Source organism: Lolium rigidum, chromosome 6 (genome assembly GCF_022539505.1).
Source record: "Lolium rigidum isolate FL_2022 chromosome 6, APGP_CSIRO_Lrig_0.1, whole genome shotgun sequence".
NCBI lineage: Eukaryota > Viridiplantae > Streptophyta > Magnoliopsida > Poales > Poaceae > Lolium > Lolium rigidum.
The window spans coordinates 49073800-49100336 of NC_061513.1; the positions used below are offsets into that span (position 1 = coordinate 49073800).

Consider the following 26537-nt stretch of genomic DNA (forward strand, 5'->3'; position numbering starts at 1 on the left):
AAGATCATTGGGAGAAAACAAGTCTTACAAGTCATAAAGTTATTCTTGAATGGCATCCTGATATGAGCCTGTGACAATGATATCATAAAAATAGATCAAAACATAAAGGATTGTACCACTAGAGATGATAATAAAGAGTGTGGTCTTGGCTCGAGAGGCAGTGAACCAAATGGCTTGGAGTTTGGAACTAAGTCAAGAAAACAATGCGCGAGGGCCTTTGGAAGTTTGTAAATGAAGTTTGGGCGTGCCACATCCTTGTACCTTGGCAGTTGACACATATATACTTCTTCCAAAATGCCCTGAAAAATGCATTCTTAAAGTCCAATTAGTTTAGACCCCATCCACGAGAGATGGCGATGGAAAGACAAGTCAAATGTTGGTTGGTTTGACCTCTGTCTAAAGGTTCTTGGCATGAAATTTCCATGGATTTTAAAGAAGGTCTAGCTTCTTCTCACCACAATGTTACTTTAGTTGTTTTTGATCGTTTGACTAAATATGCCCATTTCATGCCCTTGAAACAACCATTATGCTCATTTCCTGGCCTTGAAACATCCATTTACTACGGCTAATGCTGCCTTTTTTCAAAACATAGTAAATTGAAACCAATGTGTGATAGTGACATGGTTTTCCTTAGTGTGTTCTGGCAGTAATGGTTCAAAACACAATGTACATAATAGGCAATCAACTCAGCCTATCATCCTCAGTCTAATGGCCAGACTAAGAGAGAGTAAACTAGTGCCTTGAAATGTAGTTCCATTATTCGGTGCCAACCAAATGGATGGCATGGCTACCTATAGCTGAGTATTGATACAATACTGCATTTCGCTCAACTTTAGGGTGGAATCCATTCAAGGCATTCAGCTATTCACGAGTGTACCAAATCTAGTTAATGGCTCATATATGTAAGTGGAGTAATTTCTGCAGGATAAGTAAGCACATAACACTATGATCCATAAAAAAAATACACAAATCATAGAGGAGTATCAAATGTATGCACATGAGAAGAGATATTTTCACTCTTTTCAAATGGGGAACAGGTCTATGTCAAGCTCCATGCATATGCTAAAAAATTATGGTTGTCAGATCCTATCGGAAGATATACTTCAAATACGTTGGGGATATCCAGTGATTACGAACATCGATGTAGCTTGCAAGCTGTACTTACCAACAACAAGCAAGATGCACTCAGTTTTCCATGCCTTGCAGCTGAATCAACATGTTCTAGGCCATACAATGTGCTGGGAGAGCGAGGTGCGACTAGTGGAGATTAAACTAGACAACGGGTTATGTTGTAACAAAGTGTGTATTGATTGATCTATGAATTTAATCGCCATCCGTTCTCTCTTCCTCCCTAAGTCTTTTCCCTCCTATACTTAATTATCCTTGTATCGGTTACATTTGATCAATCTATCAATCAGGTCATAACAATGGAGTCTCTATTGACCAGAAGCAGCTTAGAGGTGTCGCAAATTAACAAAGAAAAAGATCCATTTGTTAAAGGTTGATTCACACGATGTCTTAGCGAGGCCAATCAGTGATATTGTGGCATTGTGGATAGAGTGTCACATTGTTGTGAACCGCGTGGCGGTGTCTTGGCGATGGAGAGAGAATCCCCATTTAGCCAGAAACTTTTTTTTGTGGAGGCAGGAGCTTGTCAGCAAATCCGCCATTTAAAATTTGTGCTAGTATGCCCCAAAGTCATATTTCAAAGATATAAAATGTATTTTGATTAGTTCGGTTATTTTTATCAAATTACGGATTATATCAGTTCATGGAAAAGTTCTACAAGATTTCATTACGGAACCTGATAATGTGAACGATACGCCATATCAATAGAAAAATAGGAATATGACGATTGTACATAATGCAAATCTCAAAGCACTCTAACAGTGGATTCTATATCTTTTAGGGCGAGTTTAAGGATCAGACAACTTAGATATAACTAAATCTCAGTCACCATGGTCACAGAGACTGTTTCTGTTTCGTGCATAAGTCCTTCAAGTTGTTTCATTGATCCATGAGAAAGTTTGGTTGTCGGCTGCGTAGTTGTGTTTTTCTCTGCTCATTACTAAGCATGCTCACCGTATTTGTTGAGGCCCAAGTAGTTGATGACCTAGGCTCCTAATCTACTACTTTGACAAAAATAAAGCAAACAAGCTTGCAAGAGTTGTGCAGCTAAAGAAAACATAGTTCCCACCCACTTGCAACTCACAATTAAAACAAAATCATAACATGAATCCAAAATCTTGTCTCAGGTGCAGCCTATTTGCAACTTGAAACAACTCAGTTACAATCCACTTATAACTGAAAAAAGTCAGATAGAATCCAATGCGCATCTAAAAAATCTCAAGTGCAACTAGGAAAAAATCTCGGTTACAACACACGTGCAACTAGAAAAATGTCAATTGCACCCCACATGGAACTTGAAAAATCCCAGTTGCAACAAACGTAAAACTGGAAAAATCTCAGTTGCAAATCACATGCAACTGGAAAAATCTCAGTTGCAAACCATGCACAAGAAGAAAATCTCAGTTGCAACCCACGTGAATATGAAAACATCTTAGCTGCAACACACATGAAATGGAAAAATCATTGAAAAATATCAAATACAACCCACGTGCAGCTGGAAAAATCTCAATTGCAACACACTTGAAAGTGAAAAAAATCTCAGTTACAACCCCCCGTACAATGTGAGTTTTAACCCACCTGGAACTTGAAGAATCCTAGTTGTAGCACACGCAAAATTGGAAAAAAAAACTCAGTTTCAAACCACGTGCAACTAGAAAAATCTTAGCAAAATACGTGCAACTAAAAAATCTCAGTTGCAACCGACATGAAACCGAAATAAGCTTAGTTGCAACCCCGCGCAACTAAAGAAAATGTTAGTTGCAACTCGAACACATATGAAAAAAAATCTCATTTACTACCCAACCGCAACTGGATAAATTTCAGTTGCGATCGATGTTCAACTGAAAAAATCTCAGCTGCAATTTTTGGAAAGTCTCGGTTCAACTCATGTGTATCTCACCAGCACGAATCACGACATAATCCAACGATAATGAAATTTTTTTCAGTTACAACCCACACACAATTAAAATTATCTCGATTGCAACTCATGTACTTTCATTCGCATGTCATGTGCATGTCTTCTTTTATTAGTTGCACACTATTTTTTTTAATCGCAACGAAGCAAGAAAAATACACAAACGAAAAATAGCAAAAGAACTACATACAACAAACTCGCGACAAAGTAGTGAAGCCAACAGCCCACGAGAAAACCATCAACATGCAGCAAGAAGGTTTAGAGGGAAAAAAAAGTTGCACGTGATGCAAAGCAATAGGTTGCACAAAATTTAGCACTACAAAAAATCTATGGTTAAAAGAGGTGACTGGAACATAATAAAAAAGGATTTGCTAGCTAAGAACTAAGTTTGTGCTTAGTTAAATATTGCACCATTTGATTGCATCGTGATTTCTGCATTTGATTTGCAAGTTGGGTTGCAATTGGATTTATTCAGTTGCAAGTGAAGTTGCAACTCAGGTTTTTTCAGTTGCAAGTCGGAATGCAACTAAGAAAATACATTCAGACCTTTAGATTTGTCTCGTGATCCATACTAGTTATCGGTTGCAACATAAGTTGCAACTGAGATTTAATGACATCATCTCGCTGAGAGTGAAGCTAGTTCTCAGTTGACTGTGAAATAATCACATCCTAATAAAAGTACGCCTGATTTCTAGCAAATCTATACCTTTTAGCCGAAGGCCGCATGCTTGGCGGCACCCTCACAATATAAGAGACTTATCTTGTTGAAGGCTACTTCGCGGATGTATCTTGATCATGAAGAATAGATTTTTCAATAAAGAAGGTTTATTTAATCAAAGATTAGTATTCATTAGACCTTATCTCAAGCTTTGTATCAAATATAGGAGCTCGGACGGGATTGATCGGACCAATATTCCGCGGCTACTCCGCGTGGTACTACAATCAAGTATCACTCTAACTGCATCTACCACGTAGCATCCATAAAATTGCACACCTACGATCATGAGGCAATCACACGGCCGGCGCCGGCGGTGATCCAAAGTTACAAACGTATCCAACGCACGAATGAATCATCCCCTGCACCTCGGCAACGAACAGCGTATGATCATCCGTCATCCGTGAATCTGCCTCTGAATACCATACCAGCAGCCCGCACACGCAACTTGGCAACCATCCCGAGCAGAATCTGAGTTTTCCGTTACCGCCATTTAAACCTCCTCGCGTGCCGTTCCCGCCGCAAAGCTAATCGTATCCTTTTCCACACTCCTCGGTGCTCGATCGATCTCACGTACAGTACTACGTACGATACGATCTCCACCTATAAATATACCCTCATCGATCTCACAATCCAAACAGCAGTTAGCAGTAGCCAGTAGCAGGCCGGGTGATCAGATCAGTACCGCAGTACTACGATAACCTCGCCAGCTCGTGGTACTAGCAGGTACTGGTTGGTCGGTCGAACACCATGGGTCAGCTCAGCAAGAAGCTTCTCGTGTTAGCGGCCATGGTCGCGGCGGCACTGGCCGTGGCGGAGCTATGCGGCGCCATTCCGCTGGAGGACAAGGACCTGGAGTCCGAGGAGGCGCTGTGGGACCTGTACGAGCGGTGGCAGACCGCGCACCGCGTGCCCCGCCACCACGTCGAGAAGCACCGCCGGTTTGGAACTTTCAAGTCCAACGTCCGCTTCATCCACTCCCACAACAAGCGCGGCGACCGCCCCTACCGCCTCCGCCTCAACCGCTTTGGCGACATGGACCGCCACGAGTTCCGCGCCACCTTCGCCGGATCCCACGTTAACGACCTCCGACGCAACGGCCCTGTCGCCCCCGCCATTCCGGGCTTCATGTACGCCGGCGTTAACGTGTCGGACTTGCCTCAGTCCGTTGACTGGCGGGAGCAGGGCGCGGTCACCGGCGTCAAGGACCAGGGCAAGTGCGGCAGCTGCTGGGCCTTCTCCACCGTGGTGTCCGTGGAGGGCATCAACGCCATCCGGAGCGGCCAGCTGGTGTCCCTGTCGGAGCAAGAGCTCGTCGACTGCGACACGGCGGACAACAACGGTTGCCAGGGCGGCCTCATGGACAATGCCTTCGAGTACATCAAGAATAACGGCGGGCTCGCCACCGAGGACGCCTACCCGTACCACGCCTCCAACGGCACCTGCGACGCCGTGAAGGCGAAGCGGTCACCCGTGGTGGTGCGCATCGACGGCCACCAGGACGTGCCGGCCAACAGCGAGGAGGAGCTTGCCAAGGCCGTGGCGAACCAGCCCGTGTCCGTCGCCATCGATGCCAGCGGACAGGCATTCCAGTTCTACTCCGCGGGGGTGTTCACCGGCGAGTGCGGGACCGAGCTGGACCACGGCGTGGCCGTCGTCGGGTACGGCGTCGACAATGACGGCACGGCGTACTGGACGGTGAAGAACTCGTGGGGAACTGCTTGGGGAGAGAAGGGGTACATCAGGATGCAGAAGGATGGAGGCTTCAGCGGTGGGCTCTGCGGCATCGCCATGGAAGCATCCTACCCAGTGAAGACCCAGAGCAAGCCCAAGCCCACGCCCACGCCCAGACGCGCTCTCGGGGAAAGGGAATCCCAGTGACCATCCAAAGCAAGATCGATGCATGTATCTGAATTACTACTTACTACATATCATTCCTAGCTATATTAGGGTGAAATAAGTTGAAATTAAGTAGCTCTGCGTGCACGCAGCAAGAAAGAAAAAAAGGCTGTGTGTACGTGGGACGAGGTCGGTCGGTATCTATTTGGATTTCTAAGTGGAGTGTAAAATGATGTGTAATGTAACGTACTGCTTGTAATGTATGAAAGCTTGATGCTATGTTGTGTTCATCTCCCAATTTGGGACATGTTGGTTCGTGTTTGTTTCAAACGTGGATAGAAGGTATGAAATCGGTGAACTGATTTGCTTTTGCGAGTAGACAACCTGAGTTCGGCTGAAGAGGGCCATTTTAACACTTTTCCTCTTTGGGGTGTGTTTTTGCATCTTCTACGGCCGACTCCGAGAACATATCTAGTGCTACCACCCCTTTGCATGCTACCGTGCTACCGTACAAGAAAACGTATTTTATACGTGTCAAAAAATTATACGAAAAATTGTGAGTGCTCATGAAGCATGTCCCTACAACATCCCAAACTTTCATATCCAAAATTGACATGAACACTGAGACACAAAAAAGATAAAATCAGCATGAATAGTGTCATCTTCTGATTTGTCTTTTTGTGACACTAGGTAGCACTATTCATGCTGATTTTCTCTTTTTTGTTTCTCAGTGTTCATGTCGATTTTGGATATGAAATTTTGGGATGTTGTAGGGACATGCTTCATGAGCACTCACATTTTTTCGTATAATTTTTTGACACGTATAAAATACATTTTTTTGTACGGTAGCACGGTAGCATGCAAAGGGGTGGTAGCACTAGATATCTTCTCGGCCGACTCCAACTCACAGAACTTCCACTTATTGGGCTTACATTTTTGTTTAGGTCCAACTTTTTTTTAGAGAGCTCCAAGTGGCAAATAGAGGACCAAGCCTTTCTTTCTTGGGCTGCTTCAAACAGTGAGTATTGTTTTCTTAGTTTTTTTATAAACCTGAAAATAATATTTACCTGTTATAATTTATCTTTAATTGAAATACAAAGCAATTAGGTGATGCAATAAAAATAAATGTTCATTTGTATGTAAGCAATTGGTCCCATAGATGTAACTAATTTTCATGAACTTGTAAAAAGCTGTTCACATATATCAAACAAAATGTTCACATATTTATAAACAGAAAACCTTTATTTATTTATTTTGAAACTAATTTTTATGTATGTAAAAAATAGTATTCATAAAATTTGTTCATAAAGATAAATAGTCTTTCTATATGTTTTTAAATGATAATAAAAAAATAATGTAGTTTGTATTATCAAATAAATGCATGTGCTTATTAAAATAAATATTCATAAACGTAAAATAAATATACATATGCGACCTAGATTGTGTGAAACACATATGGGTGTAATTACGCTGAATGTAAGAATAGCTCGCGATTGGAGTATTCTCTACCTCAAGCCTTGGAATGCAATCGATGTGGCCTATTAGCACGTACATTTTTCTTTCATTTTTTACAACTCATGAATTTATAATTACATTTATAAAAAAATAAATTGAGTAATAAAAAAATTGTGGTGTAAAATATAGATGTTCACGTACATTTACATAAATGTTCACATATGTATGAATGTATGTCCACACATATCTAGATAATTGTTCATGTGTTGTGAAAGATGTTTCTTGTCAATGGTAAGGATGTGCATATAACTATAAAATATGTTCAATGGTGTGAAATCATACATTTTAAAATTAATTTTCATGTTTATTTCAAACATTCTTTTATGTATTATAACAAAATGAAGAAAAAAATAAATAATAAAAAATGCATTAATGTACAAACATAACAATAATTATAAAATGAGTAAAAAGTTAGAACGAAAAAGAGAGAAAAGAAAATCACGAAGAAAAAAGAGAAAAATGTGACCCTTATAGGGCCCAAATAATTGTTAGAAGGCTTGAGTGGACACCTCCTTATTCACCGATACATGCATCAGATATGATTTGCCTCTTCATTTAAGGCATAAGGTAATATTCTGTCAGAAAATCAATTAGAAGCATGTTGAATAGTTCATCTATTGGCTATAAGAAAATGTGAGAAGCTAACCGGGCCCCAGGACTCTGAGAAGCATGTGGACTACAGATAGGATTTGCCTCCTCATATAAGGCATGCTCCGAAGAACCCTAAGATCTTTTTTCTCTTTTTTCGCTGGTTCTAGATGTCATTTTCTCCCGTCTTCTCGTCATCACCGATCCGGCCGCTGCTGGTCGCCCTTGATGTGGTTGCATCTAAATCGCAGATCACGAATCAGGCAACAACGTCGCGAGCGGCCAGCCGGAGCATGTATGTATTGCTGGATCTTGTACGCATCATGTACATGCCAGGAACTTACACACATCGGACTGACTCTTTGATGGGCATGATCAAGATGGCTGCACAACCACCTGAAGTTGCCGATCTGCCCTGCTTGGGGCTGGCGGTTCCTTCGGGCCGTTCGGTTATGCATGGGATCTGATGGTCGTCGACTGGATGTTGAATTGCAGGGCTTCAACCCTGGTTCTTGGTTCTTCGTCGATAGGGTCTACCATTCCATCGGCTGCCCAAGTTTTAAATAAAGGTAGCAGTCTTTGGATTCCTCTCTCTGTGTGATGAAGAACTTCCTGTCGCCAATCATCATTGATTTTGGGCGGACTACCGAGTTACGGAAGACTCCGTCCGTCAATTCCAAATGGACGTCATGCCTGGAGTTTGCCGGTGCGGATGGTGTTTCGGTCGCGCACAGCCATGTTTTTTTCTGACCGTTTGGTTCCAGAGGAGGCGTTGTGAAGCTCTGCGCTCTGTTGCCATCATGGGACATGTCTTAGTTCCACAATGAAGTCAGACGCGGAAAATGGAACGAAAGCCGGGAACTGAAGACTGCAATGGAAGTTTTAGTCCTGGGGGTGTAGGGATTCTGGCTTGGTGCTCTGTGACTTGGAGCAGCGGAATTGGCAAGTGGGGGCGACAGCATGGGAGGAATTCAGTGTCTAAACCTGCAGGGTGAAAACCCAAGGTCCGGTCTTAATTGGTTGTGCCTCGGCAATGACCTTGTTTAAGGTATTGTTTTGTGAGTGCGGACTTTCTCCGGGGTGAAAACCTATGGTCTGTGATCATGACGATGATGGCGCTTGTGCACTATTCCCTTCTTGGAGGCATCGTTTTTGGAGTTGATGGATTTCTGGTGCTGTTTTGGTGGTGTTTGGTCCGCTGTTTCAATGAACTGGTCACTGTAGCGAGACTTTTCTTTTATGTAATTTTTTTTAGGCTGTGTGCATCCGTATTGCCATTAGGGCACTCGTTATTGCAGAGGCTGGGTGTAATTGGTATCTTCACGATATTAATATATTCCCTTTATCGAAAAAAAGAAGAACCCTAAGAAGAATGTCAACTAGTCCATATATTGGTCATATGAAAACCTGAGAAGCAAACCGCTGCCCTAGGACTTTGAGAAGCATGTGGACTACAAATAGGATTTGCCTCCTCATATAAGGCATGCTCTATCAAAAAACCCTAAGCATGTCGATTAGTCCATCTATTGGTCATAAGAAAATATGAGAAGCAAACCGCCCGTCGTAGGACTCTGAGAATCATGTGGATTAGTTTACATATGGAACGTAAGAAAACGTGAGAATCAAATTGCCACCACAGCAATGAACCCTTTTTCTCGGTCCCGCATATCCTTTTTTGGTTTTCATGGGCTATCAAGGAAAATCATGGGTGAATTTTGCAGTCGTAATAATCCAGTCATTTTTTACAATATTGTGTTTTGAGGTATTGGTGTTATGTCACACGAAATAAAAGTTAAACAACTGCTTTTCTGTCCTATTTGGTGGGCATGGCCGAACATTTAGCACAAAAAGCTTTGGTGTTTCAATCCTACCAATCTACGGTACTTATCCCACAGATCCTCATCAAGTAGTTCGTCATTGTCTTGGATGCGATGGTAGCCTCAAGTGTGTTTTGGTAATGTACTCCTCTGTGTCAGATATTTTGTGCTACCAACTTCTTTTTTCTTGAGAAACACAGTACAAACGCAGGAGCTCATATACACGCGTATACACCCCCTATGAACGCACACACGCACACCCTACCCCTATGAGCACCTCCGGAAGACCGAGCCGGCGGATTGATCTTGAAATTGACGAAGTCACCACAGGCGCCTCGCTGTCGACGAGAACGTCGCCTCCCACTGAAAGAATATTCCGTCTTTATGAGACACACAGATGTCAAACCTGGGGTTTGAACTCTGGTGGACTGGTGGTACAACCATCCTCCTAACCACCCAACCTCAGGTTGGTTCTCTTTGTGCTACCAACTTCGTTCATGTGTACAACAAGGAAACACTGATGTGTTTCCATAATTGTTCAAACTAGTCATTTCACTTACTTAAGTGGGACATTGATGGATCCTTAAAACTTTGGAAGTTAGTTTAGATTCGGCAATTTTGTTCTCCTACAATTTTGTTCCTTTACCAAGTCATAACCTAAGAGGAGATGCAAAATAAAAGGTCGATTCTAGAGATGCGATCTTCAAAAGCATTTATTTAAATTTTAGTTTTTTCCCACTAATCTATGTCGTTTGAATTTTTTCTAGGGACGTGTGTTTCAGTTCGGTAGATGTATTCTATTACGTTTACTAAGACAACAAAGTTCGACTGTCCAAACGAAAAATGTGGGTCCTCATTTAGTAGTTGAGAGAATAGCCACAATACCACTAGTGAAAATCTAGAGTTCCAAAATACCACTGGAGAAACCAAAGTAGCCAAAATAGTACGGCCGTTAATGTATTGTTGCCAAAATACCATTCACATCAGATTTTAACCATTTATAGTCAACCTGGAAAGTTCTTGTCAATTATTTTAGAATGGCAAAAATATCCCTGTGTAGACCCCCAAAACAACAGGACTCAAATCGACCTCCCTACCGGCCATGTTCTTCTCTAATTCAGATGTGCCATGGCGGCATGCCCGACCGCGCATCCTACACGCCAGAGGTGCCTCCTCTCAGCCAGCCGCTTCCCTATTGATTGTAAGGTCCGTCATGCCCTACCTCGCTCCGCCGCCAGGACCTGCTCCTTCTTGGCGTATCCTGCTTTTCCGCCCCATCATCCGCCGTGTTCGAGGTCGCTCCGCCGCTGCGACCTGCTCCTCTGTGGCGTCCCGTCCTGCTCAGCCGCCTAGTCCTCTACAGTGTCTCAAGTCGCTCCGCTGCTGCTCGTATGTGGCGTCATGTCCTGCTTGGTCGCCCCGTCCTCCGCCGTGTCTCATTCAGCTTGCTCAGCCGCCAGACTTGCTCCTATGTGGCATCATGTCCTGCTCGGCCGCCTCGTTTGCTGTCCCTGCACGCCCCCAACATCGACAGGCCAAAGCGCCACCCCTGCCTAGCTCACAGTGTAAATGAGAAATTTGTGGTGTGAAGAGATAATGGCATATAAGTCTTTTTTGCAGGTGCTAGTCCCAGTTAGTACATAGTGGTATTTTAGCATGAAAAGCTGAATTGTAATGGTATTTTAGCAACTTGTTTTTTGAGTGGTATTTTGGAACTCTCAATTTTTACTAGTGGTACTGTGGCTATTCTCTCTTAGTTTTTCTACAGCATGGTAAGTCTTCGGATTATCTGGGACGTTCATTAAGATGATCCGACAAATCGACGGTCATGGGAAGATTGCAATACATGTCCAAAAGTGTCCCAAACAGTTCCGACCCAAGGACGAGTCTGCCTCTATCTTGTGGTACCCAAATCCATGGCGAGCTCGCCGCGATCCCCGCAGCCGGCGGCTCCGGCCCAGGCGGAGCTCGAGATCTCGCGGCAGTCCCGTATACTCGCGGCGGTGAGTTCACATCCTGCTTTCGCACTCCTTAGGTTTTGCTTCTTGGTCTTTTGTCCATCTTGTCGTTCTGATGCAGTTGTCGAAGAAGGTGATAGATCTCGATGAGCTGAGGATGCTTTCAGCTCAGGGCGTCCCCGACGGTGCCGGCGTCCGGTCGACTGTGTGGAAGGTACCCATTAATAGCAGGCTCTTCGTTTTGTTCTTTCTAGATGTGTTCTGTAGTCTCAAGCTGAAGATTTAGGATGTTCTAAGGAAGTGCCTGAGCAAAACTGGAAATGAGATCTTCTTTTGATGTAGGCCGGCCTTAATTTAGACTCACAATTGTTCTACCGTACTGATGTTTTTGATTAATGTCACAATATGCATACATGTCCTTAGTCTATATCCTTTTGCCTTTTCATGCCAATGTCAGGTCAAAAATCGTCTGCATTTTTGTCCCTTTCTGTTCATTCACTTGCTACTACTATCAGTCCTTTTTTAGCAATTGTCCAGATATGGTCAGTATGAGGAAAAAGATGCTGTCAAAAGTGTATTGCCTGTTCTGGTCACAGACTCACTGTACATGTTTTGGTTGCTCAGCTGCTACTGGGTTATTTGCCCAGTGATCGTGAACTGTGGGAGCAGGAGTTGGCAAAAAAGAGATCACAATATGAAGCCTTCAAAGACGAGTTCCTTGGCAACACTGTATGTCATTACACATTCAGATTATCAATCTTGATTGCCAATTAATAGTTACAGATATCACACATGATACCTAGTGTAGATTCTTACTAGGAAACAAAGATCCTGAATCCTAGCTCTGCTAGGTAGGTGGAAATAGCGCAACTAGAGGATCAGAAGGCCATAGCGACGGAAATGCAGAGCATGTCGAGAATGGGTTTCTTGATAGGTCGGTGATAGCCCAAGATGAGCATCCTCTGAGCCTTGGGAAGACCAAAGAATGGGATCAGTTTGTTGAGGTACGCTCTAGTTCCTCTGAATGTTACATTTTAGCTGTGTTGCGTGTGTTATTTTTGTACTTAGATATTCTGCTCACATATTGCAGCTAGTTTCATTTGTTGGTATTGCATTAATTCTATGCCGGGGACACTGGTGGTTGTGCTTACATTTTTTTCAGAGATCCACACTGACATTAGCATGAATTCAGAGCAGTTATGCTTTGACAACAAAGGGCAAGTGTAATTATGTCAATTTAAACCACACATCTCACTATATCTGCGTTAAATTTATGCTTGTTTCATTTCAATTATTTGTATCTATCGGAGTGTTTTGAGAAATCGAATTGCAAAAAAATCCTGTTGAACTGTTGAAGCAATTGTTGTCAACTTCAAACATGTAGATTTACCTTTTTGTTCTAGAAGCACGCACATTTTCTATGTGTTGAGTTAGTGTAAGGGTGAGTCATTTCACCACCTGGTATTGGTATTTTTTTTTTCTTTAACTATATCTTTCATACAGAATTCAGAGATGATTGAGCAGGTTGACCGTGATGTGAAACGCACTCACCCTGACATGCATTTTTTCTGTGGAGACTCGTCTTTTGCAAAGTCAAATCAGGTAAATCTCCAGTATCGAAATCTAAACATTGTTCTGGTTGGTTACATGGCTGATTATTTGTGATTCTCACCAGGAATCACTGAAAAATATTTTAATTATCTTTGCCAAGCTGAATGCTGGAATAAGATATGTGCAAGGAATGAACGAAATTTTGGCGCCGCTCTTCTTTGTATTTCGAGATGATCCGGATTATAAAAATGCTGTATGGAGTAAGCAATTGTTATACTGCTTCGTATCGTTTTCTGTACAGCAGATTGTACAAAAAGTTCATAATTTTTACTCACGAGTCATGACTTTGCGGCTGTATATCATGATAGTGCTAGCTGGATTCCCTTGCAGAACTTCGCAGAAGCCGATTCTTTCTTTTGCTTTGTGGAGTTACTTAGCGGGCTTAGAGACAACTTCTGCCAGAAGCTAGACAACAGCGCCGTTGGCATTCAAGGGACGCTCTCCAAATTAATGCAACTCCTAAGGAAGTATGATGGAGAGCTTCAGCACCACTTGGAAATAACGACAGAAGTAAGTTTCTGCGTAGTAAACTGCTCAATCTTTAATGCTGTACTTTACGGTTGTCCTTTGACTTGCGAAGTTGCGATGTGAACTGAACCTTGTGCTGTTTCAAGTTCTTACAGTAGCTCTGTTATAATACTTGGAAGCATTATATAAGGATCCGCATAGTGCAGATCCGCCATGCTTACTGAAGAAGTGCTTGCAGTATTATTAACAGAAGCATGGTTTCTGCAGGTTAATCCCCAGTTCTACGCATTCAGGTGGATAACACTGCTGCTAACCCAGGAATTCAACTTCGCTGATACCATTCACATATGGGACACGCTATTAAGTGACCCAGATGGTCCTCAGGTAACAAATGAACGCACTCTGGTTTGTTCTGCAAACCTTTGGTTTGAGTTCGATGACTGAAGATCTGTCTGACGAAAACGCAGGAAACCTTGCTGAGAATATGCTGTGCAATGCTTATCCTCGTCCGGAAACGCCTCCTTGCTGGGGATTTCACATCCAACCTAAAGCTCCTGCAGAGCTACCCCCCGACGAACATCGGCCACCTCCTCTACGTCGCGAACAAGTTGCAGTGAACAAACCGGTTCACTCGGGAACAAATTGCTGTGAACATATATGTTCACTTACAAACTGTAACTGTAATACCATCATACTATTACTTCACCGCAATCTGTAACTTTATTACCAACGGTTCAGAAATAAGCTACTGTTATGATTTTTATCAAATATCCAAGTTCATAGTATGAAATTCCCGTCTGCTATAAGCTAAAAATACCATCACGGCCACTACTTGTCCAAAGTTCCCTTTTTTTTTTTGTTTGACCCAAGGGCGGTTCTACTGCCTAGGCGGCCACCCAGCCTGCTTCGCAGATCTAGCTCCGTGGAGCTGTCCTGTTAGGCACTGCGCTGTGCCGGATTTCTGGGAAGCTGGATTGATATTGAGCACGGCCTAAGATGCATCTGATGAAAATACTTGTGTGTGTTCCATGAAGATACAAGCAATATTTTCTCAACTTTCTGCACAAATAACGACACTAAAATCTCTGTCTTCTGTGTATGTTGGGATTTCTCACTCCTGTGGTTGCGTGTTGTTTTATAACAATTTTTTTTTGCCGAGATAATTTTAGAACTTGTTATGTGGCTGCGTGTGGCTTCACATTTGCTTACACAGCGATGGTTCTTCTATGGGCCATAAAACTGATGTCGCGTTCTGAGGAACTTGACTTCGTTGGCTCCTTACATGGACCGCAAAAGACAAACAGCCCACAAACTAATGACGCTCCTGAATCCGGATGCAGTGCTAACCATGCGTGGTCATCGTACTGTTTAGTCCCACCTCGATGCTGCAAGCTGATTACCAGGGGCAAAAGCCTACATATAGAGCGTCCCCGCCAACGGTGAAAATTACTTACCTGGATGGGGTCAACGGACGATCAATAAGGTCCGTGGCCTAGGCCAATGACCCACATTGCACTTTGTAGGGTGTGTTGGCTTACCATCTCCTCTAGGGGAGAATGGACATCATAATTTGTTATAGAGGGGGTACGCGTCCGCGCGGCCCCTGCCAATTCGAATTAAGAATTTGAATTTAGTTTCTTGGTTTAGATGTTGTATCTATTCAACAAATTTCTGTTGCAAATACTAACGTTGCCCAGTTTCTTAGAACTGGGCCTCAATGAGACATTGCCCACATGTCTTTGTTATTAAATTGGGCCTTTTCTAGTTAAATGGGCCTCTGCTAGTCATCTCCGGTTTAATCACATGTGCCAGACCATGGAAAAAATTCATAAACTACTTTTTGGGAGATTTGCAGTTTCCTTTAGGGAACGTCAACATGGCAATAGACACGCTATAATAAGGAAAAATGGGCAGCCCAGAAGAGTATAGCGTTGGTTTGGTACGGGCAGCCGCGTAGGGGAGGGGAGAAAGGATTCATCTCGACAAGACGCCACGTGCAGGAATTCGCGATCTCTATCTGGGGCAAAATATACAGAGAGATAATACTGCGAAGGGACGTACCGTGGGCGTAGGCTGTAGCTAAGCTAGGACTAGTTGTTACCTAGGGCGCTTCGTGATCGGTAATACAGGTCAATCCCGCGTAATCCCAAGGCTGGAGCAAGGATGATAATACAGGTAGCTTTCTCAAGTAGTAGATCCCTTAAAAATGCCCGATCCTCAAAACAACCACCATTTTTAGGTTTTCCTACGAGGATCTCTGCATCAGGCTAAACTTATTTAAAAAAACAAACCCCATGGGCAAGTTTGGTTGCCTGCATGGATTTTTCCCCAACAGTAAAACATAGCCCACTAAAAGTTGTATGAGTGAAAATTTAATTTAGGAATATTTATGCATTAAGGTTGGACGGCAATAAGCACATTTGCGCACCATGGCAGAAAACATGCATGATGATTTGTTACCGGTATGTAGCATGAGCCTTTTTAATCCACTCTAACCTACACAATCATGATTTAATTCGAGATAAAGTGTACATAAAAAAGATGTGTCTTGATGTTGTGATTCCATTCCCGTGATTGGTTAATGGTTTCGTTGAGTGTTTAAAGCAAGGTATTGTGTTCCCTTTAAGCTTTATTTGAATGAATTTAGTTAAATTCATAGTAGGTTGATCGTTTGAAATTTCCCAGGAGGAATAGTTTTTTTTTGGAGCAACCGGCAGGAGCTCTGCCTTTTCATTAAGAAGAGGGAAATTTGGCCAGTTTATAAGGGAAATTGGCCGAAAACCGATACAAACACAACACCGTGTCCGGTTTATAAGGAAAACCAGACAAGAGAAAACCACACACGGCACGGTTTTCCGGGAAAACCGGCGAAAACCCGCACCTGGCCACACGACCTGGATAAACCAGGTCTGGAGCACAGTCGAATGGCACCAGCACGACGGCAACAGCAAGCGCCGCGACTGCCCGGTCCACGTCCCTGGAAAGGAAGTCATAGCCGAGAGAGACGGCTAGGCCTTTCAAGCTTCGAGGGGTGAGGCAGGCCGCAAAGCAAGCCAGCGGCACTCGCGCACCGACGGAACACGAAAACGTCGACCCAAGCAGTAGCCCGGCAAAGCCGGAGGTGGCTCTCAAACATTCCAAAAAAATGACGCCTCCAAGGAGGTCACGACGTCCAAAGACGCCGCCGTCATTCAATCCAGCGCAGCTGGATTTGGATTTTCACCCCGGAATGATAGGCGGAGGTGTGTGAGGACTCCACGGCAACGCCTCCAAGGAGGAGAACGGCGCCCTCGAGCGTCGTCGTTGCCGGCACCGACCGAGTCGGGCAAGACTTTCATCCGGAGACCTACAGCACCGCCACTGTCAAAGACAGCCCAAACCCCGGACGAGCACAAACCACCGCAACAGGGGCGCCGCCCACGCCACGGAGACATACCCTGCCGCCCACGCAGCCAGGGCATACCAACAACACGCCTTGTTCCCGGAGCCGCCGCTCCGACCTCCACGCACGGTTGGCCAGCTCCACATGCCAAACCTGCCGCCGTCCCCGGGACGTTGCGAAACAAACGCCCGGTCCACCAGAACGCCGCGCCGCCGCGCCGCCGCGCCGCCGTCCAAGCACCATGGCTCACCTCTGCCATGGGCTTCAGGTGCCAGCAATGGCAGCCTGCCACACGCAGTGGCCCACCGCGGCCACCGGGACACCGACGAAGCTGGGTGCAGCCTCCACGCGACCGCCGCGCCGAGACACACCGAGATCCGCCGTCCTCCGTGCAACCTCCGTGCCGAGGCGAAGCCGGCCGCCCCAAACCCTCCACCACCGCGTCCCCGGGGCCGCCGCCCCGGCCTGCCAGCGCCGGCGAGCATCCGCCCCGCCCAGGCCCAGATCGGGCCCTTCCAGGCCAAGATCCAGCCCCGGCCGCGCCAAAGGGCAGCAGCCACGCCGAGGGGGGCCGGCGGCGAGCCCACCCCCAAAACGGATCTGGGGAGCCCCAGATCGAAAAACCACACGCAGCCGGCCGCCGCCCGACCTCCGCCGAAGCAGCACCGGCGCAGAGACCGCCACCGCCCCCGGGGCCGTCGCCCCGGCTTCCATGCGCCGGCGAGCTGGCCGACGACGTCCCAGTCGCATCAGCCCTCCACCTGCGCCTCCAGACGACGGAAGAAGCCCATGCCACCTTTGGCAGCAGGGCCCGCCGCCGCGGCAAGGGCCGGCGGCATCGGCGGCGAGGGGGGAGGCCGGTGGGGAGGGTTTGGGGCGGCGGCGGGGGAGCCCCCGGTGTCGCCTGGGTGCGACACGGGGGGAAGGAAAGGGAGCCTTCAAGAGGAATAGTTTCACCAAGCCGTTTCACTTAACTTGTGTGTTCAAAGTTTTTGGTTTTGACATTCGTAGACAAGTAGATCTACAACTCCGTACAAAGTTTTAGAGCATCTCCAGCCGCGTTCTCCAAAGCGCCGCCAAAGGGATTTGGGACGCGCCAGACAAAAAACCGTTCCCAGCCGCGCGTCCCAAAGACCCTTTTCGTCCGGCGTGGCCCAATAATGTCCGGCGCTCCGAGCCCGTTGGCGCTACAGTGGATGCTCCGGGCACGCCGGACACAAGGAAAACTGAGGCGAGGAGACGGGTCCGACGCGTTAGCGAACGGACGCTCAATCGCCGCCTACGTAGCGACGGTGCAGTTGCCGGGAAGGAGAACCGCCGGAATGGAGCGCGAACTCCGCGGAAGAGCAACCGCCGGAATGGAGCGCGAACTCCGCGGAAGAGCAACCGCTGCTCTCTTCAATATCTGCGCCGCCATTCATCCGCTCTCAATAAGACCCTTACGTATGCGCTTCCGATCTACAACCGGCCGGCGCCATTCATCTCTCCTCTCCTCTCTCACAATGAGTGACCTCTCTCAGCTGCCATCAGACACCGACAACAAGGGTAAACCGCCGAGATGACGCCATTGGTGGGACAAAGTTGCGACACCTAGCAGCGATGACTAGATGGACCCAGCGCGCTCTGCCGCGCCGTCCTCTACCAATAGCGTTTAGATTTTACGGCGTGACTTCGATTTTGCAGTTTCATATATGCCATCTTTTTTGGTTGGCTCGGTCTGGCCTTGGCCAATGTCCACGAAAGGAACCATCGGCCCTGGTTAGCTGCAATGTAAAGGGTAAAGCAGCAAGGCGATAACCTTTCTTCGCAAGGCATTTGATCAAGTAGTCAACCCCAATAATCGTCCTTTAAACATAAAGCCTAGCATGTCCCAACATTACACAGATGCTGAGAGCCATGCCAATAACCAAACGCAGAGCGCAGAAAGCGGAGATTCCTGACCGTGTGGTTAATGCAGATTCTTGAGCCACAGCTAGGGATCATGATTGCAGACCCCAAAAAAGTCACTAGCACTAAAACCAACTCAAAACGTAGAAAGTAACATTGAGCAACCATCATGTAGTACACATCTAAAACAATAGATATAATTGGAACCGATGATGTTCAGGCAATGACCAACAACATGAGAGGCTCCCTTTGTCCCCTGTGAATGAGCACATCCATATCGACAAGTCTAGCAAGCTCGCGTCGAGCTTACAAAAAAAAATCAACCCAGCAACCTGAGAGGCCACAGACAAATCAACTCTTCAGAAATGAACCCGACATGTAAATAAGATGAAAAGGAATACTTCCATGTGTCGGTCACACTTGCCGTAATCAGAAATTCCATGGACATCAAACATTACAACATCAGTTACACCGATGATGAGCCCAACAACTAAATCCATAGTGGAATCGCAAGCCATGTGAACTAAGATAAACCCAAACATTCAACCATCTAGCAAAACTGAGCTAGTCACCAAGTCACGATCAGTCTAATTAATTTAAGTTAAGCTCATACACCACCGAACAACTTTAGAAACGAAGAAATAACACGTCGGACAACAATAAGATTGGACAGAAAAACAAAAGGAAAGTGAAACAATATGGATGTGAACCTTGGTCCAGCAATGCCCAACGTTGCCAAGAGGTGTATCTTCTCATGCTATGGCATTGTCAAGCCAGTTAGTACGATAATATCAGGAATCTATGAATTAATGTTACTTCATTTTGAGCCATGGAGGATAGTTTTTACCTCATCAATTACTTGTGTTTGTGAAAAAAATTGGGCTACAGCCGGGAAAAGATCTTTTCAATCAAATTAGAAATATTAGTGCCAAACAAATTAAATAGGAACAAATAGAGTAAATTGCATGTTAGCATCAGCTAGTGCCAGCTGAAACTTATTTCCACCGAACCTTGCGACAAATAAGCATTTTCTAACATGCATGAAATAGCATAAGTAATTATTTTCTGGAGTTGAAAGTACTACTTAGACAATCACCAACGTGAATGCCACACAGAAGTCACATCATTTCCTACCGATCATGACATAATGCCTATATAATTTTGAGTAAGAAGAAAAAACAAATTTTGAGTAACAAATAATTTCTCCTGGATGCACAACTCTGAGTAAAAAAAAAGACATGGCATTTTTATTTGCCTACAAATTCTGTTCAGAAGGAAGGAAAGTATGACAAGAATAAGCACCCTTTTCTTTCTGCCAAAGTTATGTAATGGATGTGAAGTGAATTTTGGCCGAAGAAGGGCAAGCACTCTATGGTTTCTCTGTAAAATAGATTATGGACGGTAAGAAAAAATTACCGATTTGGAGAAGGTAAGCACACTAAACACCGCAAGTAATCAATCGTGAGAAGCAAAGGAATGAGATAAAGTAGCACCTCTGTACAATATTACGCTTCGGGAAAAGCTTATATCAACATGGAAATAACTCGGTTCAATATGCTCCAAACATGCATACATTAATATTTTCAACGTCTTTGTTGGGTGATTTTGGGGCGCCTCTAATTATTTGCGAAAAGCGAGGGCTGACATGCAATAAAGCATTTACACATTGAGATGAGAACCCAAATAATATGACACAAGTAGCATAAATATATGTGGTGCATTTGCATAGTTGAAGGACGGTAATACCCTCATCTCACAATTTCAGCTAAGCAGCATATGAAGCTGAAAGTTAGCCATGGGTATAGTACCATTTACCCTGTAACGATCCGCCTTCAGTGCGCCACACCATCAATATGACCTTCCACGTGCTGTATATGAACGACAACATCGGCGATGTAGCAGAGGGAAGTAGACAGCAACACTGCGCCAAAGGAAAAGACAATGTCGTATGTCAGTGGTGCGGTATGAGTGGAGGAGATGAAGCAGTAATCACTGTGTCATACCTGACATCATCTGATTGAAGCTTTATTTGAAATGATCTCACCTACAATGGAGAAAGAATGGAATATAATATATATCTGTATTTTGTCAAATAAGCAAACTGGTAAGTAACACACTTTGGCAGAGGAGAACATGCAATTTAGAAACAATTTCTAGAAAAACATGTGCGTCGGCCACTTATAATTTCTCCCTTCTATAAATCAAAAAGCAGAGCTCCTGCGGTTCGGAACAAAATAAAAATCTCATGAAGATGGCAAGGCCAACAGACCTCTATAGTATCTTGCTAATTGATAGGTAGTAATATGAGATTCTATCTCATAACTAAAATCAAGAGAGAGAATCTAGTAAACTGGATATAATCAGACTACTCGTCACATAGAAAATTGCAAGCAACACAAAAGCTAAAGAGTATGTTATTACAGACTGCATTACTTTCCTGAAAACATAGTGGGCATTACATTTAGAAATTATTTATGCCTATTTCAGAATCAGTAGTTCAAGTCTTGTTTCAAGGGAAGAGTGGACCTAACCTGAAAAGCAAAAGAGAAAGAATACTGTTGGCAAAACCTTGTCTAATCTTCTAAATATAATTGACACATAAACTTTCAGAGGTTGTAGCAAGCACAGAGGAAGAAAGCTCACCTTTGAAAATTAGGACAAATAACACGAGAGTGTTGCTGACCAAGCCCCGGAAAGGCGGAAACCATGAAGGAATAATGGGATCGCTAGCTAATCAACAAACATAAATGATCATTAACAAAGATAAGATAAATTAGTTGTGATAGAGTCAGGAGGCCACCATGTTGCAGAAAAAACGAACATTGGGCATTGGCCTCTCAATAGGTTGATCAAAATAATGAAAATTATTGCATGATATAACCAAGGCCGGCACCACAATACTATAGTCATCGCAGGTAAGAAACCAAAGAGACAGTGAGTCAAATTTATATCTCAGTTATTAACCTCTGGTGCACTCCACCTGTGCATTTTATGCAGATCACATGAGCCTATTGCACTTAGAAACCACCAACACGCGTTGTGACATGCAACAATGGATATAGGAAATAAATACACCCATAAGACGTGTGGTTAATAGCTACTCAAACCAGACAACTATTGCTTCTAGCTACCAATTCCTCTAGTCCTTCATGTCGCGAAGTATTGGATATTTGTTGTCATAGTGATCGTTCATAAAATAGGAACCTCTGTAACGATCAAAGTTACACTATACACTGCTTTCCGCTGGACGATCCTATCCCACCCAGAACACCAATAATCTGAGACAAAAAAAGCTGAAGAACTAAGATATCAAGCCAACAAATCCCGCAACATGATGCACATGCTAGCTTCCCAAGAAGAAAATGCATGTCCACAGATTGCCTTCCCAGATTATATGTGACGCCAGGTAGCTAGTCAAGTGTACGTGATGCAATACCGCAAGCCAATTGTAAACAATATTAATGAGTTGATTTAAAACATTTTTCTTTTTACCAAAGAAAATTTGATAGCCTCAATGCTCATATACATTTTGTCACGGAAAAATTGAATAGCATATGTTATCAAGAAGTGACAAATCCTTCGAGTGCGTATTGTCTGAATCAGGAGAAAATACATATGCAATGAACTTTTAGAACACCTTCAAAATAAGTTAAACTGATAAGCTGTCACAAGTAGTCACAGGAGCAACTTAATTAGCTACAGATGGCACTTTCAACTATTCACCTAAACCAAGTTGGAATAGCATTACCTGTGCACAATGAAATCATGTTTTCAGATGTACAGAGAGCAACCTTGGCATATAGCTGCAAGCAAAATTCCAAATGTTCACTAATTCACATATTACATCAACTTGATAAAGACCAAACAAGGACCCTCCTGCTTTGATAGGTTCCAAGCGTGCATACATTTGATCAAATGCCAACATCTAGCAATAACTAATTACTTCAGATTATGTTTACACAGATAACTCTAGTATGACCTGACGAACAAAAACGTAGATGTTAGGAGAGTAAAGGGGAGAAACCATGGATGAGAAAAGGAGCCTGGGGCTGGGAGCAACCGAAGGAGAAGTGCCCCACTAAATCAATCAACCTGTATGTGCCTAGTAGGAGTAAGAGCATGTCTAATGGAACCCTTAAACCCTTATAGCTATAAGGGTCGAGAATTGGCAAAATTGGAGAGGTTGGAGGTGTGAAAAACATGAGGCATTTAGTGGAACCCGTAAACCCTTAAATTTTAAGGGTTGAGTCAAATAGTGGAACCCTCAAACCCTTAAATTTTAAGGGTTTGAGGGTTCCACAATTTGACTCAACCCTCAAACCCTCTAACCCTCATCACAGTTTCATATCACAAATATCACAAATATCACCATAAGCATCAAACAATAATCATTCTAGTTATTATTACAACATCAAATAGTACTCTCAAGCACAAGATAATCATTCCAAATATTACAACAATGTTCGAAGCAAATAGGACATAGCAAAGTGAAACAAAGACACATCATGAGCCTTGGCGCCGCCCATCCAACTGCCAAAGGTGCTCTACAAGATCATCCCGGAGTTGACAATGAGTGTTTGCATTCTCAATCGCACGGTGTGCTTCAAGAAAAGCTTCTACGCGATTGGGGTTCCTTTCTGGTTGCACACGGGTGCCAACATTGTCATAGAAGCAAGGGAAGAAAATACCTTCTAGAGGCGGGCGGCGTCGGGGTCGGGCGGCGGAGGAGGGAGGAGGCCGGGGGCGGGCGGCGGCGGGGCGCGAGGAGGCAGGAGGCCGGGGCGGGGCGGAGGAGGCTGGGGGGGGGCGGCGGCGGCTGGGCGCGAGGAGGGAGGAGGCCGGGCGGGCGGCGGCGGGGCGCAGGAGGGAGGAGGCCGGGGGCGGGCGGCGGCGGGAGGAGGGACGAGGCCGGGGCGAGCGGCGGCGGGGAGGAGGGACGAGGCCGGGGCGAGCGGCGGGAGGAGGGACGAGGTCGGGGCGAGCGGCGGCGGGGAGGCTAGGGGCGGCGGCGGGGAGGCTGGGGGCGGCGGCGGGGCGGACCTCGATGCGGAGGAGGGAGGAGGCGGCGGAGGCCGGGAAAAGGTCCGGCGGGGGGAGGAGGAGGTGGGGATGCTCGATCCGGTGGCGTGGGCGGCCGGCGAGGGGAGGGGCTGGGGCGGCGGCGGCCGGCGGCGTGGTGTGGAGGCGAGCTCGGGGAGGGAGGAGGAGCTGAAATCCTTCCCGCGTCCGTCGTGAACGCGTAGGGGTCGGAGCACGGGTCAGGGCCTCCAACCCTTACCTGTACAGGTCGGGGCACGGATTGGAGCCTCGACCTCTAAATTTTTTTAGGGATTTAGGGATTTAGGGGTTCCACTATATAGCATTTGAACCCTGAAATCCGTAAAAAAACGGTTGTATACGGATTTAAGGGTTCCATTAGACATGCTCTAAAGTCCCAATAAATCAATCAACCTGTGTGTAGGCAAGCAACATTCTTTAACATCCCTCTACAGAATCGACAGCAAGCACGAACCAAACGTACACAGACCGGCTCAATCCCCAAGAAACGGATCCACACACAAGCATCACCGATCCAAAACACAAAGGTAATAGAAGCTAAATCTCCACAGAAAAAACTTGAATCTCATCGGCCACTAAATCGAAAGACGTCACGGAGAGAGAGAAAAAGGGGACCATACCAGGATTACCGGCGGGAAGAAACAGCCTCCACGCAGGAGGCGGGCAGCCACCGCGGCGCCACCCAAGCCGACGCACCACCGGAGGCCAAGGCACCTCTGCAACCCCCACCCGCACACACCGCCGCAGCTCCAAGGCCGAAGAGGAAAAACCGAGCGACTCGAACCCCCCGCGAGGCCCAAGAAAAGAAGAAGAAGAGAACGACGGAAGCCCGGTCAAAGCAACAGAAACCGACTTCTCCTCGAGGGCTCTCCTGGCTCGTACACGTGACGCCGAGCCGCGTGTTGACGCCGAACCGCCCCCAGACGCCGACCCGCACCGACATGACAGCACGCGAGGTGGGACCCAGGAAAGCGACTCGCGGCTCTCCCAGGGACGCGCGCAACCCTGGGAGCTTAGTGCTCTTCTAAGATTCCCCACCGCTGGACAGCGAGGAGGAATGGGAGGCCAAGAAGGAGGAGGAAGAGGCTGAGGAGGCGGCGGCGGCCCGGGCGAAGGCGGAGGCGAAAGCGAAGATGAAGGCGCAGCCGGCGAGCACCGTTGACGACGAGGAGGACACAAGTTCTTCTGACGCGTCGAACGACACCCCCTCTTCGGAAGAGGTGACGAGCAGAAAGCTCCACCGTGAGGACGACGAGGCGGGACCATCAAAGAAGAAGTAGTTTAAAAAAATTATATGTAATTTGTTTATGTTTTTTCGAAGTTTTTATATGTAATTTGTTTATGTTGCACCGCTTATATTAGTACACCGTTACCTACATCGTACCTACGAATTTCTTCTATCTGTTAAAATAAAAATACAGTATTTTAAAGTTTTGGTGGCGTGTTTGGGGGACGCGGCTGGGAAGCGACGTCCCCCAAGTGCGACACGAAGTAAACACATTCCCCAAACGATAAATCCAGCGCATTTTGGTGGCCGCTTTGGGGGTTGCGGCTGGAGATGCTCTTAGGGGAGATGAAGATGCACTGATCTACCAATGTTAAAACGGAACTACGAACACGAAAGTTGTGTAAAACAGTAAAATGGTGGATCCTGTTGCATGAATTTGACAAAATTCGACAAAAAGTTTCAAAGGAAACACAAAATAGAAATTCAAAAACTTGACCAAGCCCCAAACTAGTTGTGGGAATGGATTCGCAATATCAAAACACATCTTTTGTAATGTAGAGCTCATCTCGAATCGAAACACCATTATGTGGTTAGGAGGAGAATTAAGATAAGCTAGATTAGATGCAAGGTTAACTATACAATGTGCACGCATAAAACCGCAAAGGCTACACTCTTGCGCTCACCAGCATCTGCCCCGCCAAGAACAACTGAATCGAGCGTGCTAAGGGAGCTAACGTTTGGGTCGCTTTGAGAATCGTGCCACGTACGCAAAACGTCGTGCTGAATCAATCGGCCCAAACTTAAGCCAGCGCATGCGGGAAACAACATTGCGAGGAACCAAACTCACCCCAGAAATCATACCACGAACCCACCAAATCTTCAATTTTCGCCCACTCATTTTCAGTTCCGCCCATCGAGAGAAAATATTGGTGCAGCTGGCATTTTGGCGCACGACCTTTGTTCCGCCCATGCCCTTCCGCAGTTGATTTGAGCTATCCCTAGCCACTCCACGCTGCCTAGTGTACATCCCTCGAGGTCCACAACTTCATTCCCACACGATCTGCCAAGTAGCAAGATCGTGGCTAGTTTTGCCCTCCGGCTTGAAGATCATCATAACCGTCATGGATCTATCGTGGAGATCCACGAGAGGACACGCAATCCTCCGAAAGGGTGTGTGTTGGCCTTTCATACTTCGCCGTAGCATGATCATCGAGGATGAGAGAGATTTGAATTTTGATTTTTTTCTTTGACAATGTTGGTAATCAAGTCAAACTTTTCCACGGACATACCGACATATTGTAGACAGAGGTACACATACCCTACTTTGTGATGATCTCGACCATTATTGGTAGTTATATGGGAGATAGTCTCCAAGTAAATTCATTTGATTTGCTTTCTATCTGTGTGTGATTTGGACCATTCTTTGCA

General features: G+C 45.4%; 2 protein-coding genes and 1 non-coding gene across 3 annotated transcripts; all 3 read left to right on the top strand.

Annotated features, from left to right (window-relative positions):
- The first annotated feature begins 4508 nt into the window (after positions 1–4508).
- LOC124667357 (cysteine proteinase EP-B 2-like) lies at positions 4509–5639 on the top strand. Its single transcript, XM_047204651.1, has one exon. The coding sequence runs from the start codon at positions 4509–4511 to the stop codon at positions 5637–5639; it is 1131 nt and encodes a 376-aa protein (XP_047060607.1).
- A 5791-nt stretch (positions 5640–11430) lies between these two features.
- LOC124661315 (TBC1 domain family member 13-like) lies at positions 11431–14317 on the top strand. Its single transcript, XM_047199180.1, has 9 exons — positions 11431–11520; positions 11597–11689; positions 12100–12204; positions 12327–12479; positions 12979–13077; positions 13151–13279; positions 13417–13596; positions 13822–13938; positions 14022–14317. The coding sequence occupies exons 1-9, from the start codon at positions 11434–11436 to the stop codon at positions 14169–14171; spliced, it is 1113 nt and encodes a 370-aa protein (XP_047055136.1). The 5' UTR covers positions 11431–11433; the 3' UTR covers positions 14172–14317.
- Positions 14318–15000: 683 nt separating this feature from the next.
- On the top strand, positions 15001–15161 carry LOC124668927. Its single transcript, XR_006991991.1, has one exon. It is a non-coding gene; the product is annotated as a U1 spliceosomal RNA (small nuclear RNA).
- The last annotated feature ends 11376 nt before the right edge of the window (positions 15162–26537 follow it).

Bases quoted from the DNA above. Each gene is read 5' to 3' on its own strand.
- LOC124661315 (XM_047199180.1), top strand. From the start codon at position 11,434: ATGGCGAGCTCGCCGCGATCCCCGCAGCCGGCGGCTCCGGCCCAGGCG. The intron at 11,521-11,596 runs GTGAGTTCACAT...GTTCTGATGCAG, and splicing joins AGTCCCGTATACTCGCGGCG to TTGTCGAAGAAGGTGATAGA. The intron at 13,939-14,021 runs GTAACAAATGAA...ACGAAAACGCAG, and splicing joins GTGACCCAGATGGTCCTCAG to GAAACCTTGCTGAGAATATG.
- LOC124667357 (XM_047204651.1), top strand. From the start codon at position 4,509: ATGGGTCAGCTCAGCAAGAAGCTTCTCGTGTTAGCGGCCATGGTCGCG.